Consider the following 27,697-nt stretch of genomic DNA (forward strand, 5'->3'; position numbering starts at 1 on the left):
CTGAGTGCTTTTAATTACTGATTGCAGAATGAAATTTAGAGCAATATTTTTAACTGAAGGTAACCAATATCATTTGTGAAAAATCATTTATTCCTCATGTAAGGATCCCATATCCTTTAAGTTTGGTACAGTACTCAAGCAGGCCAAACACTGATTCTCAGGAAAAATTCTTAGGACTAGAGCTGGAGCAAATTGATTCCCAGGACCCAGTACATGAGCCATGTAAGTAATCTGAGGTCGCTTGATGGGAGCCCTGAAAACCACCTCTTACCTGATGAAATCCATGGCCGCGCCACAATGATGACATAGAGCCAGGTTGACTAATAAAAAAAAGTGCCAAGGAAGTAGGAGGTGGTTCTTAGGGTTCCTGTCCAAGGGCCACAGATTACGGACATGCCAAATGGACCGGGTCCTATAATTCAATGAACACCATCTTTACTAGAACATCATCCTAAGTGTCTCTATTTAAAAAAATTAGGAAAAGAGGAAAATTCCAGCATCAGAATCTTTAGCAAAAACACTCTTTATTGAAAAATAATTTAAAAAGTTGCAATTCCAATGCCGACTATATCTAGCAAACGCATTTCCCACTGGTGTCTTTTGTCAATGTCAATGAGAATGACTAAAGACACTAGTCTGGAACGCGTTTGCTAGTTATAGTCTGCATTGGAATTGCAACTTTTTAAATTATTTTTCCAATAAAGAGTGCTTTTACTAAAGATTCTGTTGCTGGAATTTTCCTCTTCTCCTATTTGACTTTTTTGCGGCACAGCAAGTTTCCCTGAATTGACTCTTTATTTCTGGGTGAGCTGACCTTTTTCTGTTACATTATTTAAAAACACTGTGCTTCATTTATTTACACCATTACTTGGATATACGCAGAAGTGGTACTCACTGCTAATGTACAATTTTTCCTGCACTGCCCGGCTACAAAAAAGATTTAGATCATAGTTTTGTGAACTGAATGGGTTTTACTTTTTAGTAAAAAATTAAACTCTACCTGCCCATCACAGGCTTCAATACAGTTTCTCTACTGCCTCTCTAGTCAGGCTTGCAGTAACTCATCGGATCCTGTGGTGCAATGCCGAGCTCCCTGAGGAATCGCTCTCCAGGAAAGTTATGGGGTTGGTGGTATACCATTAAACTAGCAAGCATCCGCCCAACTCCTGAGAGTGAAAAACTATCAATGATTTTATAGGAGCACAATTACATATGCTGACTAACCTAAGCTGGTTTTATGTCATGTCAAAACAGACCCAGAAACAGTAGCCTCAGGGACCTTGTTACCCATCTAATAGACCACAAAACAACAAAAATGAGAAGGCGCCTTTGCATATTAAAACCAGGTATAACCACTCAATATAAATGCGTATTAAACAGTATTGGCAACATGTAAAGTGGGAAAGGTTATTGACAATTTGCATATCATACAATTCATTTGACCAAGCACTGCTCTAATACTAAAATGGTGAATGGATACATACGGCCCTCCGGAATACAGGAGGAGAGGTGCCTGAGTAGGGTTCCAATTCGTAGTAAGTAGTATGAGGAAACTCGTCACTCAAACAGATATGTGATGAAAAACATAGTTCTTTATTACAATCCAAAAAACTCTATAAAATTATAATGTTTCGGTCCATCTCGGCCCTTCATCAGATAAATGCAGTCTGTGTTAGGAGAGAAAATTGTATTGATCAAAGCGTTGGTGTAGAGTGATGGCGTCACTATCTGAAATAGTGCCGTTTTTCATCATGTATCCCTTTGAGTGCAGAATTTACTCATACTAATACTAAAATGGTTCATCTTCACTGGCTTCTTGGCAGATTTTATGGTAAGCCATCAGTAATTGTCAATTGTGGTAATCATTGGTGATATACAATGAGTAACCATTGAACCAGCTGCCAACTCACTCCCAAACCAACAATGATTGGGTCACTTAAGCGATAAGAAACTACCGTGTATTAAGCATTACAGTAGAGTAGGTGCCTAATGAAGCTTTTTACTTGATTCTTAGGCATGCAATTGAGTCCCACATTACATCGCAGTATTAAACCTACAGGTTTACCACCATTTATATGTAACTATCAAATCAGGAGAAAGGGATAGACTCTAATGTAGGTTTAATCTGTAGAAAATGTTTTAGCTTTACCAAAAATTATATTTCAACCCTAAAGTTATATAATGTACAAAGTGCTGTATATGATTCCAGTGGAATCTGTATTCAAGATTAGACGTTCTTAAGAAGCCTGGCCTAGATGACATTTATGTGAGTGCATTGAATCACTGCGAATAAATGCATCTTGTCATATTTATAGCTGCATACTCACACCATTTGTGAAGGTCAAACAGTTTACTTTCAGACATTATTATGCCCCTTAATGTTTTTTTAATGCTCATCTATTAGACCTCTAAGAAGTAAAGCATCTAGGTATATCAAAGACGCTGGCACATGCAGATTACACTCAGCCATTCTATCAGATGAATATTCTTGTTAAATGTACCCGCAAGTTGTTGAAGAATGGCTTCATTGTGAGACAGCATAATGACATTAAGGAAAGTCAGAATGTCACGAATGAAAGGACCTACAAAGGTTGTGGCACAATTATCAAAAATGTTATTTATCATGGTCCATTGGTGAGCTCCAATCCTGGTTGTTATAGTGGACATCTGGGTGCTGCTGTCCATAGAGTGGGCACAACTTCTGTGCTTATGAAATGCTTCTTATTTAAGTGTACTTGTTCAAGAAACCCTTATGCAAGGCAATACATTTATATCGTGGACTGCCCTTGGGTTAATGAGCTTGCTAAGTGTATATGCACACAGCGTCTTTTAGACGCCGGCATAACCGTATCGTATTTGCTGTAAGAAGACGCTTTAGTAAAATACAGTAGTGTTTTACCTGAAGTGTCTTTTCTGATGTCTTCCTGGACGTCTTTGCTGACTTTTTATTTTTACATTATATAAATAAAATAGTGGCGGCTTCCAAGCGAAAGCAGCCAGAAGAATGGACTGGTCACTTCTTTCAGTCGTTTCACTGCTTTCAAAGTTTGAAGAGGTTACATGAAGTGACAAAAGATAGAACATCCTGCACAGCAAGTCGTTTTCATATCGCTGTGCATATGTTTATTCTTTTAATGTCTTTTTAGTGCGTTTTCAGGCTGGTTCCAAGAAAAAAGAAGTCATGTGATGAGAAAGACATCATGAGCACATAAATGAAAATTGTTTACGCCGATAATCTTGTGCTAGAAATGAAGGAGGTGAGCGAAAGGTGACTATAAAGATTTATTTTATTTTTTACTTATCACATTTATTAAGCTCTGGGGTGTGGAGAGACCCCCTGAGCATAATAAGGGACATGAAATTTGCAGAGAATAACTTCTCCACAAATGTTGCCTGATCCGCTCATCTCTAAAGCTTTGTAGATAAAGGATATAAAATATATGATGTCATTCCAAAGGACAGTCTAATGAATGGATTATAATTTATTTATGAGATGTATTTGATGTAAATTTTTCGATTTATATAGATATATTGGCAGCACGGTGGCTCAGTGGTTAGCACTGCAGCCTGGCCTCGCTGGGGTCCTGGATTCAAATCCCACAAAGGACAAGATCTGCAAGGAGTTTGTATGTTCTCCCCGTGTTTGTGTGGGTTTCCTCTGGGTTCTCCGGTTTCCTCCCACACTCCAAAGACATACTGATAGGGAATTTAGATTGTGAGCCCCGATGGGGACAGTGCTGATAATGTCTGTAAATTGTCTGAATTGTAAAGCGCTGCGGAATATGTTGGCGCTATATAAATAAAAAGATTATTATATACTTCACAAAAGAAATCTTCAAAAATAATGCAGTTTTGTGAAACTAACCATTTTCTCCAAATGCCATTTTACTTGAAGTACGGTATCTTTAAGATCCCACTAGCTTGTTTTCTGCAGTGACTGATAATAGCTGGGCTGCCTTACCTTTTCTATTGCTCTGCTCCACCTTTCTTTTGCAATGCTACTTGTGAAAACCGCATCTTCATTCCTAAGGGACAGAAAGTAATATTTATTCAGCATTGAAATACCTATTCTGTATCAGCTGTTTTTTCAAAATGAGTTTACATCTATTGGAGTAATACAAAGCTTTAAACTTTATATAAATACAATTATATAAAGCTAGAGTTTTAGTTTGTTTTTGTCACACTACAGACAAAGATTAAAACTGCCCTATACCGAATACTATATTGTATAATAGTGACTACATGATTTGTCATTTAATCACAAGGATTAATACAGGCAACATGACTTCTTCATCCAGTATCAGGGGAACACTTATCACAATTGCAATGGAGTCTTTTTTTTTAACATAACAAAACTTGGAACAGATATTACATGACAATAATTGCTTTACAATATTACAGTAAGTCCCCCCCCTTCCCTTACCCCACCCATGGAGACCTTTCTTTCTCTTTCTTCTTTTTTTATTTTTTTTATTTTTATTTTATTCCCCCCCTTCTTTCCTTTCCTTTTCTTCCCTACTTTACTCCTTTTCTTTCCTTCCGCTACTCCCTTTCCCTCTCTTCCCCTTTTCTTCTTTCCTTCTTCCCTCTCCACTCCTCCATACAGTTTACCAAGAGTTTTACTCTACAGTAGTATATATAGGTGTTACTCAAATTAATTCTATTCAACCATGGCAGCCATAATTTATGGAAGTATTCCTGCTTATTCCTCTTGGTGTAAATACTTTTTTCAAGTTGAATTAAATAGTTTGTTTGGACAATGAATTCGCCTCTGGACGGGGGCTCCTCTCTAATCTAATATTTTGCAATCAATTTTCTGGCAATAAACAATAATCTCGCAATTGCTATTTTGGTCATGTTGTCTGTTTTTATTTCCTCAACGTACCCTAATATACATGTCAGTGGATCCCTAGGGACAATACACCTATACACCATTCCAATACGGTTCAACACTACGATCCAAAAGGAGGACAATCTAGGACAATGCCAAAGCATATGCAGTATGTCTGCCTGAGATTGCGAGCACCTTGGACAATCAGAGTTAGACTTTAACCCTGCTTTAAATAACATATCAGGGGTTCTATACGCCCTGTGGATCACATACAGCTGTGACATTCTCCCAGGCTTACTCATGGATAACTTGGGTATATATTCTAGAATAGACTCCCTCCTATCGTCGTTTATCTCTCCCAAGTCTGTCTCCCACTTCCTTCTAGCTTTCATAGGGTGTCCTCCAAGAAAGGCGTGCAGCAGGTCTCTATACACTTCAGATATTGCCCCTTTCGTTCCTCTGTTTTTAAATATAAAATCTAACATCAGATCTATTTGTATTCCAATAGGCCCTCTTCTGCTTTGGGTCTGAAATGCGTGCTGAACCTGTCTATACTGAAAGAGGTTTAGCCTTGGGAATTGAAATTCTTCCTGCAACATTTCATATGATTTAAGCTTCCCTCTGTAAATCAACTGATAGATCAGGCCAATACCCATTTCTTTCCACTCACCAAACCCCTTCATATTACTGAACTCCTGAAAATAGATGTTATCCCAGATAGGTGAAAACTTAGTTAAGTGAGTTACCCCCCTAATCTGCTTGATTTTCTGCCACATCTTATGTATTAGATTTATGGTATGGTAATGAGATCCCCATTTCTTGAAGATTCGAGCCTCCAGTCCCATACTTAATGGCGAAATCTTAATTATGTGCTCCAAACTGACAGGTACCTGTCCCTTTCTCATAGTCTCCCCCCAGACCTTGAGGTGTTGGCTTTGTGCAGAAAGAAAGTATAACCAGAGATTAGGGAGCGCTAGGCCTCCCTCCTCTTTCGGTCTCTGCAGTGTTTCCTGTTTAAGTCTGGGACTCTTCTTACCCCACACTAATTCTCCAAATAGTGATTTTTTCCTGCGGCACCTGCTCATTGGGATCCAGATGGGGGAATTATGCACCACATATAACAGTTGTGGCATCACAATCATTTTGAGGAGGTTCACTCTACCCACCACCGATAAATGTAACTTATTCCACGCTGTGATTTTAGTGCGTTGTCTTTGTAATAAAGGGCATATATTAAGCTCCTCAAGTGTCGTCAATGGAAGAGCTATATGAATCCCTAAATACTTAAATTGTTGGACCACCTTTAATTTAGTGAATAGTTCCACCTCCCCGGTACAGTCAACCTTTCAATCTATCGGCAGAACACACGACTTATCCCAGTTAATGAGTAGTCCCGATATCTGTCCAAATCCCTCAATTAGTGTCACTACATTTCTCAAGGCTTCCCCAGGATTTTCCAAAAATAGTAGAATATCGTCGGCATATAAAGCTATCTTCTCCTCTGTTTTTCCATATACAAACCCCTTCACCTCATGCGATCTTCTTATTTTGGCAGCTAATGGCTCCACAGCTAGGGCAAATAGCAGCGGGGACAACGGACACCCCTGTCTCGTACCTCTAAACAGAGGGAAGCTTTCCGACAGTTTGTTATTCACTTTAATTCTGGCTGTTGGAGAGGAGTACAGCAATTTTACGGATGAGGTAAACACTGGCCCGAACACAAAGTGACTCAGCACCGACCCATGTAGTTCCATTCCACATTGTCAAAGGCAATGTACATCTAGAGATACCACCACTCTTAACCAAATTTTCAGCTGAAATTTGCATGCTTAAGTACAGCCTCCTTAAATTAACAGCAGTGTATTTATTTGGCATGAAGCCAGATTGGTCCGAGTGGACTACCTTGTCTATTACCCGGATTAGTCTGTTTGCCCGAGCCTTGGCCAGTATTTTGATATCTGCCGTCAAAAGTTCACAAGTGATATTGGTCTGTATGACTCTGGCAGCTGTGGATCTTTATCAGCTTTGAGAATGACCACAACAATGGCCTCCGTCATAGATACGGGTAACACTCCCCTCTCCAAAGCTTCATCAAATACCCCTAACAATTTAGTTATTATTTCCTCATTGAGGTTTTTGTATACTTCAGCTGGGATGCCATCTGCACCCCGTGCCCTGTCCACCGCCATGGATACCAAAGCCTCTCCCAATTCCTCTGCTGAAAGCGGTTAGTCTAGCTGTTCTCTGTCTTCGTTGCTTAACTTGGGTAGGTGAGGAGAGCATCAATCTCCCCTTTCACTTGCTGCGACTGCGAGGAGTATAACTTCCTGTAAAATCCCCTAAAGTCTTCCAAAATTTGCTCCCCCTGTGTAACTACACTGCCATTCTCTTGTTTTAATACATATACATGTGCCGAGTCCCGCTGCGAAGAAGCCACCACTGAGAGCAGATGTCCTACTTTTTCACCCTCTGCATAGAAAGATTCTTTTTGAAATGCCCTCAACCTTTCTGCCTTGTGCAAATGTAGTTTATTTACCTCTTCCTGAGCAGCCTTCATGTGGATTTGCGTGTCCTGTGAATTTTGGTTACTCAGCGCTCCCTCCGCTGCCCTCAATTCTTCCATTACCGCTATATCATTGTTTCTGGATGTAGTCTTATGCCTTGATATGTCTCTGAACAAAATCCCAATTAAATATGCCTTTATAGTGTCCCAAACAATGTGTTGCTCTGCACTACCCTCATTAAGCCTAAAAAATTCAGCGACCTAATCACCAAACTTCGCAATGGAGTCTTTATCATACAATGTGATCATCTTTTAACAACATATCATACCATATCAGGTAATCAATTGTCCAATTACTAAAGAAATAATTCTACACAATGATAAAGATTAGTGTATACAATTAAATGATACTGATATACACTGCTCAAAAAAATAAAGGGAACACTTAAACAACAGAATATAACTCCAAGTAAATCAAACTTCTGTGAAATCAAACTGTCCACTTAGGAAGCAGCACTGATTGACAATCAATTTCACATGCTGTTGTGCAAATGGAATAGACAATAGATGGAAATTATTGGCAATTATCAAGACACCCTCAATAAAGGAGTGGTTCTGCAGGTGGGGACCACAGACCACATCTCAGTACCAATGCTTTCTGGCTGATGTTTTGGTCAATTTTGAATGTTGGTTGTGCTTTCACACTCGTGGTAGCATGAGACGGACTCTACAACCCACAGATGTTGCTCAGGTAGTGCAGCTCATCCAGGATGGCACATCAATGTGAGCTGTGGTAAGAAGGTTTGCTGTGTCTGTCAGTTTAGTGTTCAGAGGCTGGAGGCGTTACCAGGAGACAGGCTAGTACACCAGGAGACGTGGAGGGGGCCGTAGGAGGGCAACAACCCAGCAGCAGGACCGCTACTTCCGCCTTTGTGCAAGGAGGAACAGGAGGAGCACTGCCAGAGCCCTGCAAAATGACCTCCAGCAGGCCATAAATGTGCATGTTTCTGCACAAACGGTTAGAAACCAACTCCATGAGTGTGGTATGAGGGCCCGACGTCCACAGATGGGGGTTGTGCTCACAGCCCAACACCGTGCAGGAAGCTTGGCATTTGCCACAGAACACCAGGATTGGCAAAGTCACCACTGGCGCCCTGTGCTCTTCACAGATGAAAGCAGGTTCACACTGAGCACATGTGATAGAAGTGACAGAGTCTGGAGTCGCCGTGGAGAGCGATCTGCAGCCTGCAACATCCTTCAGCATGACCGGTTTGGCAATGGGTCGGTAATGGTGTGGGGTGGCATTTCTTTCCGTGTGCTCGCCAGAGGTAGCCTGACTGCCATTAGGTACTGAGATGAGATCCTAAGACCCCTTGTGAGACCATATGCTGGTGTGGTTGGCCCTGGGTTTTTCCTGATGCAGGACAAGGCCAGACCTCATGTGGCTGGAGTGTGTCAGCAGTTCCTGCAAGATGAAGGCATTGAAGCTATGGACCGGCCCGCCCATTCCCCAGACCTGAATCCGATTGAGCACATTATTTTATTTTCAAATGTAACATTGTAGTCGGATTTTCAAGCAAACTGAGATTAAGTTAGTTCAACAACAAACAGTTTAAGAACAAATAATCTACAGCGCATATGCACAATCCTAAACTTTGGTACTGGCGTTTTCATGAACTAATACAGGGCCGGCTCCAGGTTTTCATGGGCCCCGGGGGAAAGAGTCTCAGTGGGCCGTTTTAACACATATCACGATTCATTATGCACAGATACGGCAGATAAATATAGGTATAGCACAATGCCAAAGATTTCACTTACTTTCTTACATTACATGAGCAATATCTATTGAAAATTCTACAATAGCTCAGGAACCGGTGAATCCTCACAGCGCAGTGCGAGCCTTGGAGGGATTCAAAAGATTGCAGTCATATAGAGTGACTGCAGACTTATAATTTTAGACCGGACAGTATAGTCCTCCATACAGTATTATGGGCACCACATAGTCCTCCATACAGTATTATTGGCACCACATAGTCCTCCATACAGTATTATGGGCACCACATAGTCCTCCATACAGTATAATGGGCCCCGCTTAGACCTCCATACAGAATAATGGGCCCCACATAGTCCTCCATACAGAATAATGGGCCCCACATAGTCCTCCATAAAGTATTATGGGCACTAGATAGTCCTTCATACAGTATTGTGTGCATCACATAGTCCTCCATACAGTATAATGGGCACCACATAGTCCTCCATACAGTATTATGGGCACTACATAGTCCTTCATACAGTATTGTGTGTATCACATAGTCCTTCATACAGTATTGTGTGTATCACATAGTCCTCCATACAGTATAATGGGCACCACATAGTCCTCCATACAGTATTATGGGCACCACACAGTCTTTCATACAGTATTATGGCTTCCTCCATACAGTATAATAGGCCCACATAATGCTCCATACGGTGTAATGGGCCCCATATATTACTTATGACGCAGTGAGGGGGATCATATACGAGGGACGGTATGCAACCCCCAGGATGTGCATAGAAGGTTATTGAACCCACTGGAGTGCATTGCAATCACAGACACAGCTGTGGTTGCAGTGCAAAATAAAAGTAAGTTTGAACTGGGTCAAGCTATTTGACCAAGTCGGATTAAGAAAATCCGACATGGGCTTTTATTTGTGGAGTGATCTACAGGATGGAAGTGGCGCAGATTTCTCCCTCCAGCCGGGTCTTGCAAGTGGCTCATGTCCACAGTTTTAATTTAAAAACCTGCAGCAAAGGTTTGGGTGTGTCAGTGGTTTGTTTGCAAGCTGCAAAGCAGGAGGCTCTGTGCACTGCACGCCTGTGTGAAGACATAACACAGGCCTGTGAAGGCAACGTAACTGGCGCACCTCAAGAGTGAAACGAATTGGCTGTCTCCCATGGCAACAAGTTTACACTGACTTTTTGGATCACCTGGCTGCGATCCGGAGGACATCTTTTGCATTTGAGTTGCGAGTTTTGCAAATAAAGACATTTAAGTTGAACATTCCTTGGGTCAATGCCTCATTACCGCACAGTGTGGACACCGCCGCACTACATACTCCATACAGTATAATGGCCCCACATAGTGCTCCATACAGTATAATGGGTCCACATAGTGCTCCATACAGTATAATGGGCCCCATATATCACTCCATGCAGTATAATGTGCCCCATATATTACTCCATACTGTGTAATGGGCTCCATATAATGCTCTATACATAAAAAATAAATAATCAAATACTCACCTCTTCCCGATCCCTCGCTGCTCCAATCTCATCAGCAACTTCTGACCCTCTGCACTGCTCGGCACAGAGGGCACGCTATAGTGATATCATTGCGCCCTCTGCGCTGAGACGCCACAGAGCTCAGACGCAGAGGTGGAATGTTGGGAGAAGGAGTGTCAGCAGATGGCTCCTCTTCCATCATTGTTTTCATCTGTATCGGCATCCAGAATGCCAAAACAGCTGAAAGTACAATGCGGGGGGGAAGCCCACGACTCATGGGCCCCATAGCGTGCCATGTCCCCGACGGCTAGTGGCTTCCCCCTCCCCCCGTTTGTCCAGGGCCCCGGCACTGGCCCACGTGCGCTGGGTGGTGACGCCGGCCCTTTATTAATATATACTATATTTTTACTAAATGGCCTCCTGAAGTCTAGACCAAGAGACAAAATGGAAATGCATGCTGTACCCAATAGCCTAGTCTCAATAAAGAAGAGGTCTAAAATGAGAACTCTCTTCATATAGTACTGGAAGGATAATGTAAATCAATTTGTAACATGGATGGTAGGGTTAATGGCAGATTCTGCTTTCATATATGATGTGGTACAGAAATTTCATTTGATGACTACACAGACAGGTATCTAATTCGGTGCTAAAAGTGCTAGAAACCATACACTGCATCTGGTGCAATGAAGTGGAAAATGCGTCTGGATGGATTTACTGTGTAGTTATTATTTGCAGGAAAAATGCATAATTATGAGCAAATCCAAATAGTACTAAACAAAAAAGGAAATTGTGTTTCTGAGATCTTTGAGTAGCAGATGCAGATTTAGGTCTGTGTTTAGTTAAACCCTGTTGCACTATTTAGAATTAACCTGAAATAATTTTAATCTTTATATTCAGCCAAACCAAACTTTGCTTATCCTGATAAAGTGCATTCCTGTGTTATAGCCCAAGATGACAAGAAGAACTAAAATAAAAAGTAAATGTTTGTTACTATAAAAAAAAACTTTTTAAACTCAAGACTACAAGCAAAGAATGTCGTTGCAAGGTCCCAGCTATGTAGCAGAGACAAATTTTAGTTTTAAAAAGGACCTGTCACCAGGTCAAGAGTAGCCAGTGTTTGCTCAAATTTCATTTCAGCTGTTCCCCAGAGAATTAAGTTCTTTGCTTTTTTTTAATCTAAAATATACCATATGGTTCCAGAATTATGGGCTTTTTTTATTTGGTGCTACTTTTTATTGTCGTTACCAAGGGAACATTGCTCACAGGGTAAGTATGTAGAGCAGCCTAAAGACACACCACCAGATAATCCTGTGGGTAACACTCCCTTGTAAAAACCATAGAAATTAGCGCTAAATAAAAAGGCCCATATCTCTGGTAACAAAACATTCTAAATTTACCCAGTATAACTTCTGATTTTTAATTGTCAGAAAATCTAAACATTCTAAACATTAATCAAGTAAATACAGTTGAATTCTAAAAGTTCAAAGAAATAAGAAAGCAAATTCTTAGGCCGCGGCCCTACTATCAGTATTTGGTCAGTATTTTTTCTGAATATAGTTACCGTAGATGTTAAAGAAATCACATCTAAAAAACAACTAAATAATATGTTCATTAGGAAAGCTGAGACACAACACGTTTCTCGACCTGTCGCTTGTTTTTTGCTCTTGTTTTGCATCCTACTCTAACCTGCTTACTACTTACCCTGGTACTCAGCACAAAAGGACCTATTAACATTGATAACAATTAACCTTTCTAACTACAACCCCTGGCTAAAAATTATGGAATCACCGGACTCGGAGGATGTTCATTCAGTTGTTTAATGTTGTTGAAAAAAAGCAGATCACAGACATGGCACAAAACTAAAGTCATTTCAAATGGCAACTTTAGGGCTTTAAGAAACACTAAAAGAAATCAAGATTAAAAATGTGGTACTCAGTAAGGGTAATTTCATTCAAACCAAAAAAATTATGGAATCACTCAATTCTGAGGAAAAAATTATGGAATCACCCTGTAAATTTTCATTTCCAAAACTAACACCTGCATCAAATTAGATCTGCTCGTTAGTCTGCATCTAAAAGGAGTGATCACACCTTGGAGAGCTGTTGCACCAAGTGGACTGACATGTATCATGGCTCGAACACGAGAGATGTCAATTGAAACAAAGGAGAGGATTATCAAACTCTTAAAAGAAGGTAAATCATCAATGTTGCAAAAGATGTTGGTTGTTCACAGTCAGCTGTGTCTAAAATCTGGACCAAATACAAACAACATGAGAAGGTTGTTAAAGGCAAACATATTGGTAGACCAAGGAAGACATCAAAGCGTCAAGACCGGAAACTTAAAGCAATATGTCTCCAAAACAGGAAATGCACAGCAAAACAAATGAGGAACGAATGGGAGGAAACTGGAGTCAAGGTCTGTGACCGAATTGTAAGAAACCGCCTAAACGAAATGGGATTTACATACAGAAAAGCTAAACATAAGCCATCATTAACACCTAAACAGAAAAAACAAGGTTACAATGGGCTAAGGAAAAGCAATCGTGGACTATGGATGACTGAATGAAAGTCATATTCAGTGATGAATCACAAATCTGCATTGGGCAAGGTGATAATGCTGGAACTTTTATTTGGTGCCGTTCCAATGAGATTTATAAAGATGACTGCATGAAGAGAACATGCAAATTTCCACAGTCATTGATGATATGGGGCTGCATCTCAGGTAAAGGCACTGGGAAGATGGCTGTCATTACATCTTCAATAAATGCCCAAGTTTACATTGATATTTTGGACAGTTTTCTTATCCCATCAATTGAAAGGATGTTTGGGGACATAATTTTTCAAGATGATATCCTGCCATAGAGCAAAAACTATGAAAACATTCCTTGAAAGAAGACACATAAGATCAATGTCATGGCCTGCAAATAGTCCGAATCTCAATCCAATTGAAAATCTTTGGTGGAAGTTGAAGAAAATGGTCCATGACAAGGCTCCAACCTGCAAAGCTGATCTGGCAACAGTAATCAGAGAAAGTTGGAGCCAGATTGATGAAGAGTACTGTTTGTCACTCATTAAGTCCATGCCTCAGAGACTGCAAGCTGTTATTAAAGCCAGAGGTGGTGTGACAAAATACTAGTGATGTATTGGAGTGTTCTTTTGTGTGTTTGTTTTTCATGATTCCATAATTTTTTCCTCAGTATTGAGTGATTCCATAATTTTTTCCCTCTGCTTGTTCTGAAAAAAATTACCGTTACTAAGTACCACATTTTTAATCTTGATTTCTTTTAGTGTTTCTTAAAGCCCTAAAGTTGCCATTTGAAATGACTTTAGTTTTGTGCCATGTCTGTGATCTGCTTTTTTTCAACAACATTAAACAACTGAATGAACATCCTCCGAGCCGGGTGATTCCATAATTTTTGCCAGGGGTTGTATGTTAAACTCACGTTATGTAGAAATACCCAAAAGAAAAAATGTGCCAAGAACAAAGTACACCCATGCTAATAAAAAGTCAATTTTATTGAAAAGATTAAAAATATATATAATAATAATAATCTTTATTTTTTTATATAGCACTAACATATTCCGCAGAGCTTTACATACATTATTGTCGCTGTCCCCATCGGGGCTCACAATCTAGATTCCCTATCAGTATGTCTTTGGAGTGTGGGAGGAAACCAGAGAACCTGGAGGAAACCCACGCAAACATGGGGAGAACATACAAACTGCTTGCAGATGTTGTCCTTGGTGGGATTTGAACCCAGGACCCCAGTGCTGCAAGGCTGCAGTGCTAACCACTGAGTCACCGTGCCACCCAGTATATAAACAATGAGGATGAACAAAACTGAAAAAACAGACAGACAACTAAAAATAGGTGGGTGAGCTAATCAAAAAAAGTTTCACAGGTACATGTATACATGAATATACAATTCGCAAGTAACCATATAATAACTTATTAAATGAACTAACATATTAAAGGGGAAACATCTTTGCATTTGGCAAATTAATTAAGAACACAGATTCATGTGCATGCAATTCTGCATTGTTGAATTAGCCAGTATATATACAGAGTTATTATACAGTTACTTGCGAATTGTGCATTCATGTATACATGTACCTGTGAAACTTTGTACAGACATAGTTGTGTTAAATCTGTTAATCTGTTAAATAAAATGGACTTTTTATTAATATAGGTGTACTTTGTTCTTTGCACATTTTTTCTTATGAGTATTTGTATAAGACTGTGCCTTAAACGGACCTAAGACTAATTTGGGTTACTAGTATCAGACTTTTAGGTTACTTATATTATACAAACTTTCCAAAAGTTATCGCTTTTTGTGGGCAGATTCATGCTTTGCTGATGTTAATACACAGGTGGTACAAACTGAAGAAGCAGTGGCTTTTTCACATGTGCTGGTGCAAATAAATATCAGTAAGGAGATTAAATAGCTTTTTACATTGCCAACTGAAAAATGGAAAGCATTTTCACAAAGCATCCAAAAATTATCTCTTTGTTTAGGGAGCAAAAAAAGGTGTGTTCAGCAGCACTTTTAAAAATGAAGAAGTAAAGCTTATCAGCTAGCAGTTAAAAAATTATCTCTTTTTGGGATCCACAACATTTTCAAAACAAGTATACAATTACAAAGACTATTTAAAAAGCCTTCCAAAAATGATAGTTTTTTTAGGGAGAAGAAAAATGCTAGCTGTTTTTAAAATAAAGAACAATGGCTAGTTGTTAATAAGTCTTTAAAAAAATTAGCCCCATCTTGTGAGCTGTTTGTATAAGGGCTCTTTCACACGTCAGTATCTCTGGTGACAGTTTCCACACGTACCGGAGACACTGACACACGCAGACCCATTAAAATCAATGGGTCTGTGCACATCTCAGTATGTTTTCACGGACCGTGTGTCTGTGTGCTCCACATGCAGACAAGTCCTTATTTTTACATGGTCCGCAAAATGTACCACAGGGATGACATCCATTTGTCATCCGTGTGACACGTACCGGCGCCTGGGAATGGCACTGTTCCCAAGCACCGGTGCTGAACGCTGCCCTCATCATGGTTCACTGCAGGATCTGTGATCAGGGACCATGATGAGGGTAGTAGTAGTCTTCTCCCGGTGTCCCCACCTGTAAAAATAAGAATCAAATAATAAAATCCATGTACTCACCTCTCCTAGGTGTCCCCCGCTGTAATCCATGCAACCGCTGCTGCCGAGGAGCTGGGGAGAATGAGCGGCTCCAGAGCTACAACTCAGGAGCGGTGTCCTGTCCGTCACTGAGCTGCAGCTCTGACTCATTCTCCCCGGCAGCAGCGGTCGCATGGATACAGCAGGGGACACCTAGGAGAGGTGAGTACATGGATTTTATTATTTGATTCTTATTTTTACAGGGGGGGACACCGGGAGCAGACTACTACTACCCTCATCATGGTCCCTGCTTGTGCTAATTACAGCACCGGCAGGGAATCATGATGAGGGCAGCGTTCAGGACCGGGCGCTTGGGAACAGCACTACCTGTAGCGCTGATTCCCAGGCACCCGTCCGTGTGATCCTGATGCAGCACACCTGCTGCATACGGATGCAACACGTAAAACACACACGGACACAAGGGACATGGATATCTCCGGTACCGGTTTTTCCGGTACCGGAAATATCCAGACGTGTGAAACCAGCCTAAGAGAGTATGCTTCACACCAGCAGTACAATTTATTGCTATAAGACACAATGGGAAGGCAGCCAGAAGCTGTGTGGCTGGTGTGTCTGTGTGGTGGTAGTGACAGAATCCGCACAGTAGAGAATTAGGACAGGTCACCCAAGATATTATCTATAGAAAAAATGTATCCAGCTTCTAAAAAATGCAAAATTTATTGAAGAAATTAGAATAAAAACATTCTTCTTTCAGTGAATGGTATTCACAAAATGGCGCAAAGATAGCACAGCTTCAATATCAACATTTTTGGATTTATATTTTTAAAATAATTAAAAAAACATGTATCATTTCCTTTACACTTCACAAGTGCTATTTTGTGTTGGTATATCAAATAAAATCCCAATAAAATACATTTATGTTTATGGCTGTAACGTGCAGAAATCTGGAAAGTTTCACAGGGTATGAATACTTTTTCAAGGATCTGTATAGCCAAGTGGTCAATCAATTAGAAAGCATAAATTACTAAGTAAATTAAATATAATATGTACCCAACTGTACTCAATCATAGTGTTCCTGAGTTTCAGCTGCATTCATCCATCTATTGACTATTTACGCTATAATAGTGCTTTGGCTATCCAAGCACAACCACTGAACGTGAGCATCCACCTATTACACTGTTTTCTTCCTATTCTCACCCAAACCCAACACAACTTTTTTCTACCTCCTTTTGTTTTTTTTTCATGCCCTTCTATCCATTACTTTGTAGGAAGGAAAGGAAAAAAGGAGTGGTATCATCCGTGCGCTGCAAGGAGGAGACAAGCCGAATCCAAGTAGATCAACAGAATTAAGCAGGAGAATGTGGGTAAATCACATGACTGCTGTCATTTGGTGTATGGCGGTCAGTTTACCTACAATACATTACCCATGAGCAATATGAAAATAAGGGGGCCTTCAGCATGTGTGCTGCAGTAAGCAATGAGCCAGTTTAGCCATTTATATGCCATTAAACATCAGTGTATGGCGCTTCACAGACTTCAGCGGACCACTAAGGACATGATCCAACTTTAAAAAATAGTTCTCATAAGTATAGTATGTACATTACAATACTCTACTGTATGTTCTAATTAAAATACTGTAAACCGTAGATGTTTCTGAATAAAACAACCTTTTCCCCATCATACATACCTTTTAACCAAGCACATATGTGCACATTAGATTTTCGCTTGATTTCAGATTATCCCTTTTAATTATATAAAGCAGATAATAGAGTTACAATTGGGAAAAATGTGACTTATATTGGTCGGTTACGGTTACATTCATTTCCTTATTCTTATTCCTCATTTCTCATTAGTGTAATTGCTCCACTTACAAATAGGGGTGTTCCCATCACAGAGAAACTAAATTACATAAATCAAATTCTTAATGGCTTGCCTTCAGCCTTCAAAACACTACTTTGAGTTTGAGCATACTAGATATTACAATAACAGCGAGAGGTGTAAAGCAGGTCAGAGAAACATGCATTACGCACAACTTACAAATACCAATTACTAACGGATTATGAAAGTTTTTCTCATCATAAAAAATATTTGAGACCGCAGTAACACCTACTTATCATTGCTCTGAATTTTAAAAAAGTATTGCTAATAACTGGATATTATAAATATTCCAACACAACTGTATATCATTGGTTTCTTTCGGAAAAAATCTAAAAGTCCTATTCAGTAATACCAGCAATGTGTCACGGGTGTGTCAAAGGTGACAGACAGTTGCCCTGCAGTGGTTTGCAGGAGATCTCCATGTCTGCCATTGCAGACAGCTGCTTAGATAGGAGGCTGTCTTTAGGACCGAGCGACTACCTCTCTCTTGCCAATTTGTTCTCTGGCCTGGGTGTATATTTACCTGGTGTGTCTGAGAGGGCGTCACCGGTTATATTCATTTCTACTTGTGAAGCTTAGCAGGGGAGTACCTCGTCCTCTCTGGAGCTTGAGGCCGTGTGCACATTTGGAGTTCATCTAAAGCTAAGCCATTTTCCCCTGTTTTGTCTACCCTTGTTGTCTTTAGAGTTTTAGTGGAGGTTGACTAGTGCTCATCTCCTTCCATCCCTAGCCGTAGCCTTACGCCAGGAAAAGTAGGGTGAAGCACGCGATCGGCGATAGCTGAGGAGGCTATATAGGGACGACAGTTGAGACAGGGTGACGCTAGACCAGACTAGGAGGTCTCCACTTCCCCCTTTCCCTAGTGTCTGGGCTCCCTCTCCCTTTTCCCTCTGTGTTGCACTTACACCTGGCGTGACACAATGTCTCAGGTGCACTGGGAAATACAGTCAGCCAAATCATTTAAAGGGGTGTCCTCAAGTTTGAAAGTTATCTTCTATTCAAAGAATAGGGTATATATTTCCGAATGCTGGGAGTACGACCGCTGTGGCTTCCACCAATCCCGGGACTCTGAAGAACCCTAGTTGAATGGAGCAGAAGTTGATCATGCGGACTGCCTCTTCATTCATTCTAATAGGAGCACTCAAAATCAGCCGAGCATTGCACTAGGCAATCTCCGGCGCTCCCATTAATGGAGCGGTTCTTGGGATCGTGGGTGGTTGGACACCCAGCGATTGGGGATTTATCTCTTATCCTAAGGATAAAAGATAACTTTTAAAATTTAGAACACCCCTTTAAGTTGGCAGCATAAAATTTGGGGGTTTTGGATGGCAATTTTGAATTTACGGGTCTATCAAGGTGGGAGAACGCTATATAATATCTCCTGGTTATAGAAGTCAACTACAGAACTTTTTTGACAGGATTAAACACAGCTGATTGCTGTACCTTTTGCAGCAACTTAATAAAAAGTTATTACTATTTTAGTCTAGCTTCATATGATCTAAAAAACTATGTGCTCCACACAGGACTAGCAGATGGGCTTGTATCAGCAGCTGAGCAACAGACACAAGAAAGTAGTTTGGTTTGTTTGTTTAGTCTAGGCTTTTATTTTATTTCATAGTAAAAAATATTTTTTTTTATATAGTTTGTAGCTTATAAAAGGAGACTAAAGTAAATCATCCACAAAATAGACACTATACTGTTTTATAGCACAAGCATAGGCAATACTTAGTTTACTTAAAAGGGAACCTGGCAGGATTAGTGTATATAGACATCATAGATAAGGTTCCCAGCCCTGGAATTCCCTCCATAGGTCAGAAACATAAGAACATATACAATGCTGGCATCATTATTTGTTAGATATTTGCCATAGTTATTTAATTGTTTTACCTTGTGTAAATGCCACTGCTCTCCTGATTCTAGTGTTGTTTTCCTTTGTTCCTGCATCTCTCTGTTCATGAGATATGGTGCCCTTTTCCCTGTTTATAGATCTAGTATTTTTAACTACCTGGGCATGATCCTCAAAAAGATTCCCATAGTGCTGGGGTGGCCAACTTTGTGGCTTGTGGGCCCGTGATGTGTGGCTCGCAGATGTCAGCTTGGTGCATTAGTACCAAGTCTAGCAAAAAGCTACGAAGAGCTGGTCTCCAGATGATGACTTTTGTGAGTAGTCCGCACAGAAGAGAAGATCTGGAGGCGCTTTTATTGGCCTTGGAAGTAGAGGCATATATGAATTAAGTGCTAAGCTCGAGATAGGATGATATTGCCAGTAGCATTGTGGTGGGAGTTTTTGATGCAAGTAAGTGACGAAGGAGGTAAAGTGGGAACCCCTGAATGTAAGTATACTGCCTCAGTGGGATTTCTGCGGGGAGGTTTTGTCTGTCACTATACCAATAATGGCAGTATTAGGTGTCACTGCTTGGGGGAAGGGGAAGATGGGAGCTGGATATCATTGCGCAGGGGGCTCTGAATGTAGCTGTCAAGGTAAGAAAGGGTGGTGATTACTGCAATAGAGAGTGAGGACCACACACATTTGGATAACAAGAATAGATTTCATACAGGGAACAGGAGTTCATAGCTCACGAATGAAGAGGAACAGAAACAATAGAAAAACAATGACAGATCCAGGGAACAGTGGCAGTTACACCAGATTCAAAAGTAGGAATTAGTCCTCCCGGTAATGGTATTTCCAGGAGTCCATCATGACAGCACCACCTGGAGGTAGTCCTTCTTATCCTTGATAGGGACAGGAAACACAGAAGAGGTTAAATAACCCGTCCCCACCACCACCCTCCAGTGATTTTCAAATACCATACCAGGATGGATGCAACAACGTGTTTATTGAATTTCCTTCTACATACATTTACCTTCACATAGCAGATAAGAAATCCAATGGAGGGAATGTAATGGTGCTGTCATGATGGACTCCTGGAAATACCATTAATGGTAGGACTAATTCCTACTTTCCAGGACATCCCTCCTGACAGCACCACCAGGAGAAATACCAAATAACTCCTTTAGGGTGGGATTACTGCTTGCAGGACTTTCCTCCAAAAGGTCGTCTGATGGTTTGACAGAACATCCAATTTGTAATGTCTGCAAAAAGTATTTAAATTTGATCAGGTCGCTGCCCTGCAGATTTGATCCACAGAAGCTCCTGCTTTCTCTGCCCATGAGGTCGACATTACTCTAGTTGAGTGAGCGCTAATGTTCTCCAGGGGAGATTGTCCTGCTGCAACGTATGCTGAATTGATGGTTGTTTTATCCACCTAGAGAGTGCAGATTTTGATGCCTTATTTCCCTTGTCACTTCACCAAATTGGATGAAGAGGTTTGAGTCGAGTCTCTAATCTTCCTTGACCTTCACGTATTGTAGGACTGTTCTCATTACATCCAAGGAGTGGAGTGAAAGCATAATTTCCTGGATCCTGTGGAAATCGATGACCACCTCGGGCAGAAATGCTCAGAATGAGATAGTTTTTCTGGATCTTTAAGTATGGATTTTTAATAAAAAGGGCCTGAATTTTGCCTATGCGTCTTGCCGTCATTATTGCCACAAGGAAGACGGTCTTAAAAGACATGAATTTTAAGTCTGCCTTGTCCTAGGGAAACAATGTAGACACTATAGAGACTATGCTTGGATCAGGGAGACAGGGTGCCACTGCTTGGCGCCTACTCAAGTGGTCCAGGAATGGTTCTAGGACTGGATGTCCAAACGGCTAGTATTCTGCCCCTCCATAATAAGGTAGGATTGCTGGCTATAGCAACAATAGTTGTCTCACCTGGCTTCAGATCATCTGATTCGTCAGATCCTTCTGAGCCCCATCTGCAGCCAATGATGATTGGGTCTTGATCCTGCTGGAACGCATGCTGTTAATGCGTCCTCCCCACCTACGCCATGTGCGTTCCACGATGGAACGCACGCTGGGAAAAAGGGCCACTGGTCCTTTCGGGAGCGGAAGTACGCGTTATTCAGGAGTGTGCACCAGACTTGTGACTTCCGGCCTGCGCACAGCCACCCAGAAACTCGCATTATCCAGGAGTGCAAGCTGTCCTAGGCAGCGCATGCCACAACCAGAAGTGCATCCTACAGCATGCAGCGCCACGTGTTCCTTTGTCCGTCGCACGCTCCAGACTTTGGCAGCAGGAGCCCAGAGAACCATAGAGAGGGATACGGCTATTCCCAGGAGCACACAGCTCGACCGGACGGTTGAGGTCAGTGCGGCTCTTTCACTAGGGGATGGAAACCTCCCAAGCCCTCAGAGCCCCTATTCCAATGTTCAGTTGTAGAGTTCCTCTTCCGCGTCTGTCCCTGATAGGGACAGGAATAACACTGGAGGGTGGTGGTGGGGAGGGGATATTTAACCTCTTCTGTATTTCCTATCCCTATCAAAAGTAAGCAAGACTACCTCCTGGTGGTGCTGTCAGGAGGGACGTCCTGGAAAATTACATTTTGATGCCAAGAGTCAGGCTGCGTGCCCACTATGCGTTTTTCAAGCGTTTTTGCGGCGGAATTTCCGCAGTGAAAACGCTTAAAAAATGTTTGGTAATACGTGCCCCATGGTCCCCAATGATAATCCGCAAGTGCTGTGCACATGCTGAGGAAATTTCCGCTGCGGATTATCATTGCGGAAAAATACGCAGCATAACCATTAATTTTGCGGACACGCAGCGTAATTGTCGCTATTGACTTGCATTGAAACGCATAATATCTGCGTGAGCACATTTGCACATACGGATATTATGCGATTCTATATGCGGATGGTACAAGGTCGCGTGACCTGTCACATGACTCAATGACGTCACCGCAGGTCCTTTCACACCACCGCGACACATACAACAGACCAGACGGAGCGGAGAAAACACCAGGGGCCATCGGAAGGTAAGTATAATCTTTATTTTTTATTTTTGTACCATTTTTATTCTTTTTTTTAACTATTAACTTGGTCACACTATATAAATCCATGCCGCTTGCATGGATTTATATAGTGTGACCAAGTTGTCAAGCACTTTTCCAAGTGATGCTAAAATCGCCTGGAAAAGCGCTTGATAACCCGCATGCAGAAATGCATGCAAAGACGCTTGACAAACGCTTCTACCTGGCAGGAAAAATGCATGTAAAATCCGCATGCGTTTTTCCTGCCCGGGAGATGCGGAAAAAATATGCAGCATTTCTGCATCGTGGGCACTTAGCCTCGTTAAGCAAACTTTAACTATTTTCACATAGCAAAGAGCCCTTGTGCATCTTGTTCTGAGCCTCACACTTAATGACCCATTTTACTAGAACCTAAATCAATAAACCACACAAAACAATTATTTATTTTAATTCTGCTCTTCATTTTATTATGTACCACCTACCATTCCTAGCATCCAGCGACTTTATATAAACAGCCAACAATATATAAAAGCCCAGTGGTGTTGACCATGCTGTCATGTAACCACAACTAGCAGAAAGTGAAAATACACAGAAATTTGCAGAGTAAGCCCAACAGAACAACCAATGGCGCCAAAAACTGCACAGAAGCAAAAATCTATTTTATACAAATAAGAAACATCCAACAATAGCAGCATCATGCACAAAGTCAGGAATACCACTCTGAATGTACACAGAATTTGCCTGTATATTTAGAGACATTTGTTGCTTTGTTTTTTTATCGCCTTGTCATTATTTTATGTGGCAATGTAAAGTGCTAACTAAACATGTGCAGACACTAAACCTAAATGCATTCAAATATGCAGCTGGACGTGATATGAAACATCCACACAGCAATTCTCACAGCCTACAAGTATTTCATTCAGTGATGTTTTTAACTGAGAACAGAAGAAAATACTTTCAAAGTGACTGTCATTTACCAGTTTACAAAGCACTGATTTGGGACAGAAAACGTTCTTATTTTTGCCTCTGGGAGCCTATCTCTAATTCACAATAGTTTTCCATGTCTTGCTTTCTGTTGTCACTAAAATCTATCTGTTCATATGGCATTGAGCTCATGAATACGCCAAGGATATCTCAACTGAAGAGTATAGATAGCAAAGTCTTAAGGCCTCAGGAAAACAGAGCAAGACACTGTACAATTGGATTTTTTTGATGAGACAGCATCTTACACTTGTGTTTGCTGCTGCATTCAGCGAAAGCAAATAGGAATGAATGCAACTCCTCTGCTCACATCAGGTTTGGGGTCTATATTTTGATGTATAGGCCAAGAAAAGCCTCAACAATGAAGCAAAATGTATCCACTGATGACGCAAAATGTATCCACTGATGGAGGCCAAAAGGATGTCCCTTTAACCTTCATTTCCTTTTTTGAGTGATTTCTAAAGTATTGTATTTCTAAATAATGTCTTTTATTAGACATATTATTATTAGTATAATATAACTGCAATTTTCTGTAGTTTATGTGGTTCATGGTGAGACTATTAAGATATTAGACAGTCAACCATTTATATCATATTGCGCAACCAGTTCAAATATTCAAGATAGATGCAAGATCATTACAAGTTTAAATACTTTTGTTTAATGCTCTTGATGAGGGACCAAGGTTGCTACACATTAAAACAATCTATTGTATATCCTGGCGCCTTCTTTGCAAAATTTACAAAAAATTGTTATATGTAAATATTTCACTCCTATCTGGACAGTATCATGGAGAAAACAATCTAGATGCAAACTTATATACATTATTACAGTGTGTGTCTAGACACCCCTGAGAAAACGGAAGGTTTTTGTCATGTACAAAAATCATTCCAAGAAGAATCATCTCAGAACTTTTTCCACCTTTAATGTCACCCATATTCTGTACAAATAAGTGAAGATGGTCATCAAGAAGTGGCTTAAATTTGGCACAACAGTGACATTACCTAAAAGTGGACGCCCCTCAAAAACATGATAAAAAGAAAACAAGCAGAAAATTGGTTCGGGAAGCTGCCAAGAGGCCTACAGTAACAATAAAAGATCATTGGCATGTTGGAAAAGTACACGTTTACCAAGGTCATAGAGTAATAGTAGCTTGTCTTTCAATATAGAGCAGTACATCTGTGAATTCATGATACCATCAATGAAATATTGCTCCCCGACACCAGAAACACTCAGGAAACATCAGGATAATGCTACTGTTTGCACCATACATTTTTCTTTGTACTCTTCACCTATGCAACACCATTCAGTTTTGAAACCATTAGTTCCAAAAACATTTATATTGGACTCATCATTCAACAGTATAGAGTCCCATTAGTCTTTATATTTTTCAGCATGGGCCCTGGCAAATTTTATACAAGATTTTTTGTGCATTCAATTTTGGAAAGGGTTCCTTTACCCCTTTACCCCCGAGGGTGGTTTGCACGTTAATGACCGGGGCAATTTTTACAATTCTGACCACGTTCACTTTATGAGATAATTACTCTGGAACACTTCAACGGATCCCCCTGATTCTGATATTGAGACATATTGTACTTCATGATAGTGGTAAAATTTCTTCGATATCACTTGCGTGTATTTGTGAAAGAGTCGGAAATTTGGGGAAAATTTCGCAATTTTCAAAATTTTAATTTTTAGGCTCTTAACTATTACACAAAATAGTTAATAAATAGCATTTCCCACATGTCTACTTTACATCAGCACAATTTTGGAACCAAATTTTTTTTTTATTACGAAGCTATAAGGGTTAAAAGTTGACCAGCGATTTCTCATTTTTACAACAAAATTTACAAAACCATTTTTTTAGAACCACATCATATTTGACGTGACTTTGAGGGGCCTTTATGACAGAAAATACCCAAAAGTGACACCATTCTAAAAACTGCACCCCTCAAGGTGCTCAAAACCACATTCAAGAAGTTTATTAACCCTTCACGTGCTTCACAGGAATTTTTGGAATGTGGAAGAAAAAAATTAGCATTTAACTTTTTTCACAAAAATGTTACTTTAGACCCAATTTTTTTTTATTTTTTCAGGGGTAACGGAAAAAAGTGGGCCACAAAATTTGTTGTGCAATTTCCTCTGAACACGCAGATACCCCATATGTGGGGAAAAACCACTGTTTTGGCGAACGGCTGTGTTCGGAAGGGAAGGGGCGCCATTTGACTTTTTGAATGTAAAATTTGCTTGAATAATTAGCGGACACCATGTTGCGTTTGGGGAGCCCCTGATGTGCCTAAACAGTGGAAACCCCCCACAAGTGACACCATTTTGGAAACTAGACCCCTCAGGGTATTTATCTAGGTGTGTAGTGAGCACCTTGAGCCCCCAGGTGCTTCACAGAAGTTTATATCATTGAGCTGTAAAAATAAAATGTTCACATTTTTCCCACAAAAATGTTTTTCAGCCCCCAATTTTGCATTTTCATAAGGATAACAGGAGAAAATGCACCATACGATTTGTTGTGCCATTTCTCCTGAGTACGCCAATACCCCATATGTGGGGAAAATACAGTGTTTGGGCGCACGGCAGGGTTCAGAAGGGAAGGAGCACTGTGTGACTTTTTGAACGCAAAATTGGCTGGAATTGAGAGCGGACGCCATGTTGCGTTTGGAGAGCCCCTGATGCGCCTAAAAAGTGGAAACCCCCCACAAGTGACCCCATTTTGGAAATTACACCCCTCAAGGATTTTATCAAAGGGTATAGTGAACATTTTGAACCCAGAGAAACGACACAGAAATTGATTACATTAGGTCATCATATTGAATAAGTTGTCATTAGTCTTGAGCACAAGTACTCGCTACTTGAGTTTGTACTCGGGTATGCACCATGTATCGCGGGTGCTCGAGTGACATGCTTGAGTCCCCGCCCCGCATGTTTCACGGTTATTAGACACCCAAAAAAAAACATGCGGGGATCACTCGTGCATGGCAGGCAATCCCCGTGGGGTTTTTTTGCCCGCAAAGCATATGGGGCGGAGACTCGAGCATGTCACTTGAGCACCCACGATACTCGGTGCATACCCAAGCACCCAATGCAAACTCTAGTAGAGAGCACTTGCGCTCAACACTAGTCACCATATCGTCATCATTTTTTTTTTTTTACTTTTGAAAAAACCCCAACCCTAGTACAACCCTAACCCTAGCACAACCTTAACCCTAGCACAACCCTAACCCTAGCACAACCCTAACCCTAGCACAGCCCTAACCCTAGCACAACCCTAACAATAGCACAACCCTAACTCTAGCACAACCCTAACCCTAACCCTAGCACAGCCCTAACCCTAGCACAACCCTAACCCTAACCCTAGCACAACCCTAACCCTAGCACAACCCTAACCCTCACCCTAGAGTTTATTTTTTACGCCGTTCCTCGTGCGGTATAAGTGACTAGACGACTTTATTTTTCGGGTCGGTGCGATTACAGCGATACCAGATTCATATTGTGTTTTTATGATTGACAGCTGTCACACACTGAAAGACGCATTTTTTTGCCAAGACTAGTTTTTGCATCGCCATATTTTGAGAGTTATAATTTTTCCATATTTTGGCCGACAGAGTCATGTGATGGCTTGTTTTTTGCGGGACAAGTTGACGTTTTTATTGTTACCATTTTCAGGCATGTGACATTTTTTAATAGCTTTCTATTCCAATTTTTGGGAGGGAGAATAAACAAAAATCAACAATTCAGGAATTTTTTTTTTTTTTTTTATGCCATTCCGCATGTGGTAAAATTGATAAGGCAGCGTTATTCTTCGGGTCAGTACGTTTACAGTGGTACCACATTTATATATGTTTTTTATGTTTTGGTGCTTATACACAATAAAAACAATTTTATAGAAAAAATAATTTTTTTGCATCGCTTTATTCTGAGAGCTATAACTTTTTTATTTTTCAGCTGATGGAGCTGTATGGTGGCTTGTTTTTGCGGGACAAGATGACGTTTTCAGCGGTACGATTTTTATTTACATTCGTTTTTTTGATCGCATTTTATTCCATTTTTTGTTTGGCGGTATGATAAAGCATCGTTTTTTGCTTCGTTTTTTTTTTTTTTACCGTGTTCACTAAAGGGGTTAACTAGTGTGACAGTTTTATAGGTCAGGTCGTTACGGACGTGGCGATACCAAATATTTGTACTTTTTTTATTTAGTTGTTTTTTATTTTATAA

The 27,697-nt window shown here is 40.6% G+C and overlaps 1 protein-coding gene across 1 annotated transcript in view; it reads right to left on the bottom strand.

The window, feature by feature from the left end:
- LOC141166379 (protein unc-13 homolog A-like) overlaps positions 1 to 27,697 on the bottom strand; it is a 192,992-nt gene that overhangs the window by 50,888 nt on the left and 114,407 nt on the right. The window contains exon 7 of the mRNA XM_073653014.1: positions 3,962 to 4,025. Coding sequence (XP_073509115.1) covers positions 3,962 to 4,025 — 64 coding nt within the window. The remainder of the gene's footprint in view (positions 1 to 3,961; positions 4,026 to 27,697) is intronic.

This window comes from Phyllobates terribilis, unplaced genomic scaffold, assembly GCF_046119375.1.
Source record: "Phyllobates terribilis strain yellow unplaced genomic scaffold, ASM4611937v1 Scaffold_11__3_contigs__length_659146591, whole genome shotgun sequence".
NCBI lineage: Eukaryota > Metazoa > Chordata > Amphibia > Anura > Dendrobatidae > Phyllobates > Phyllobates terribilis.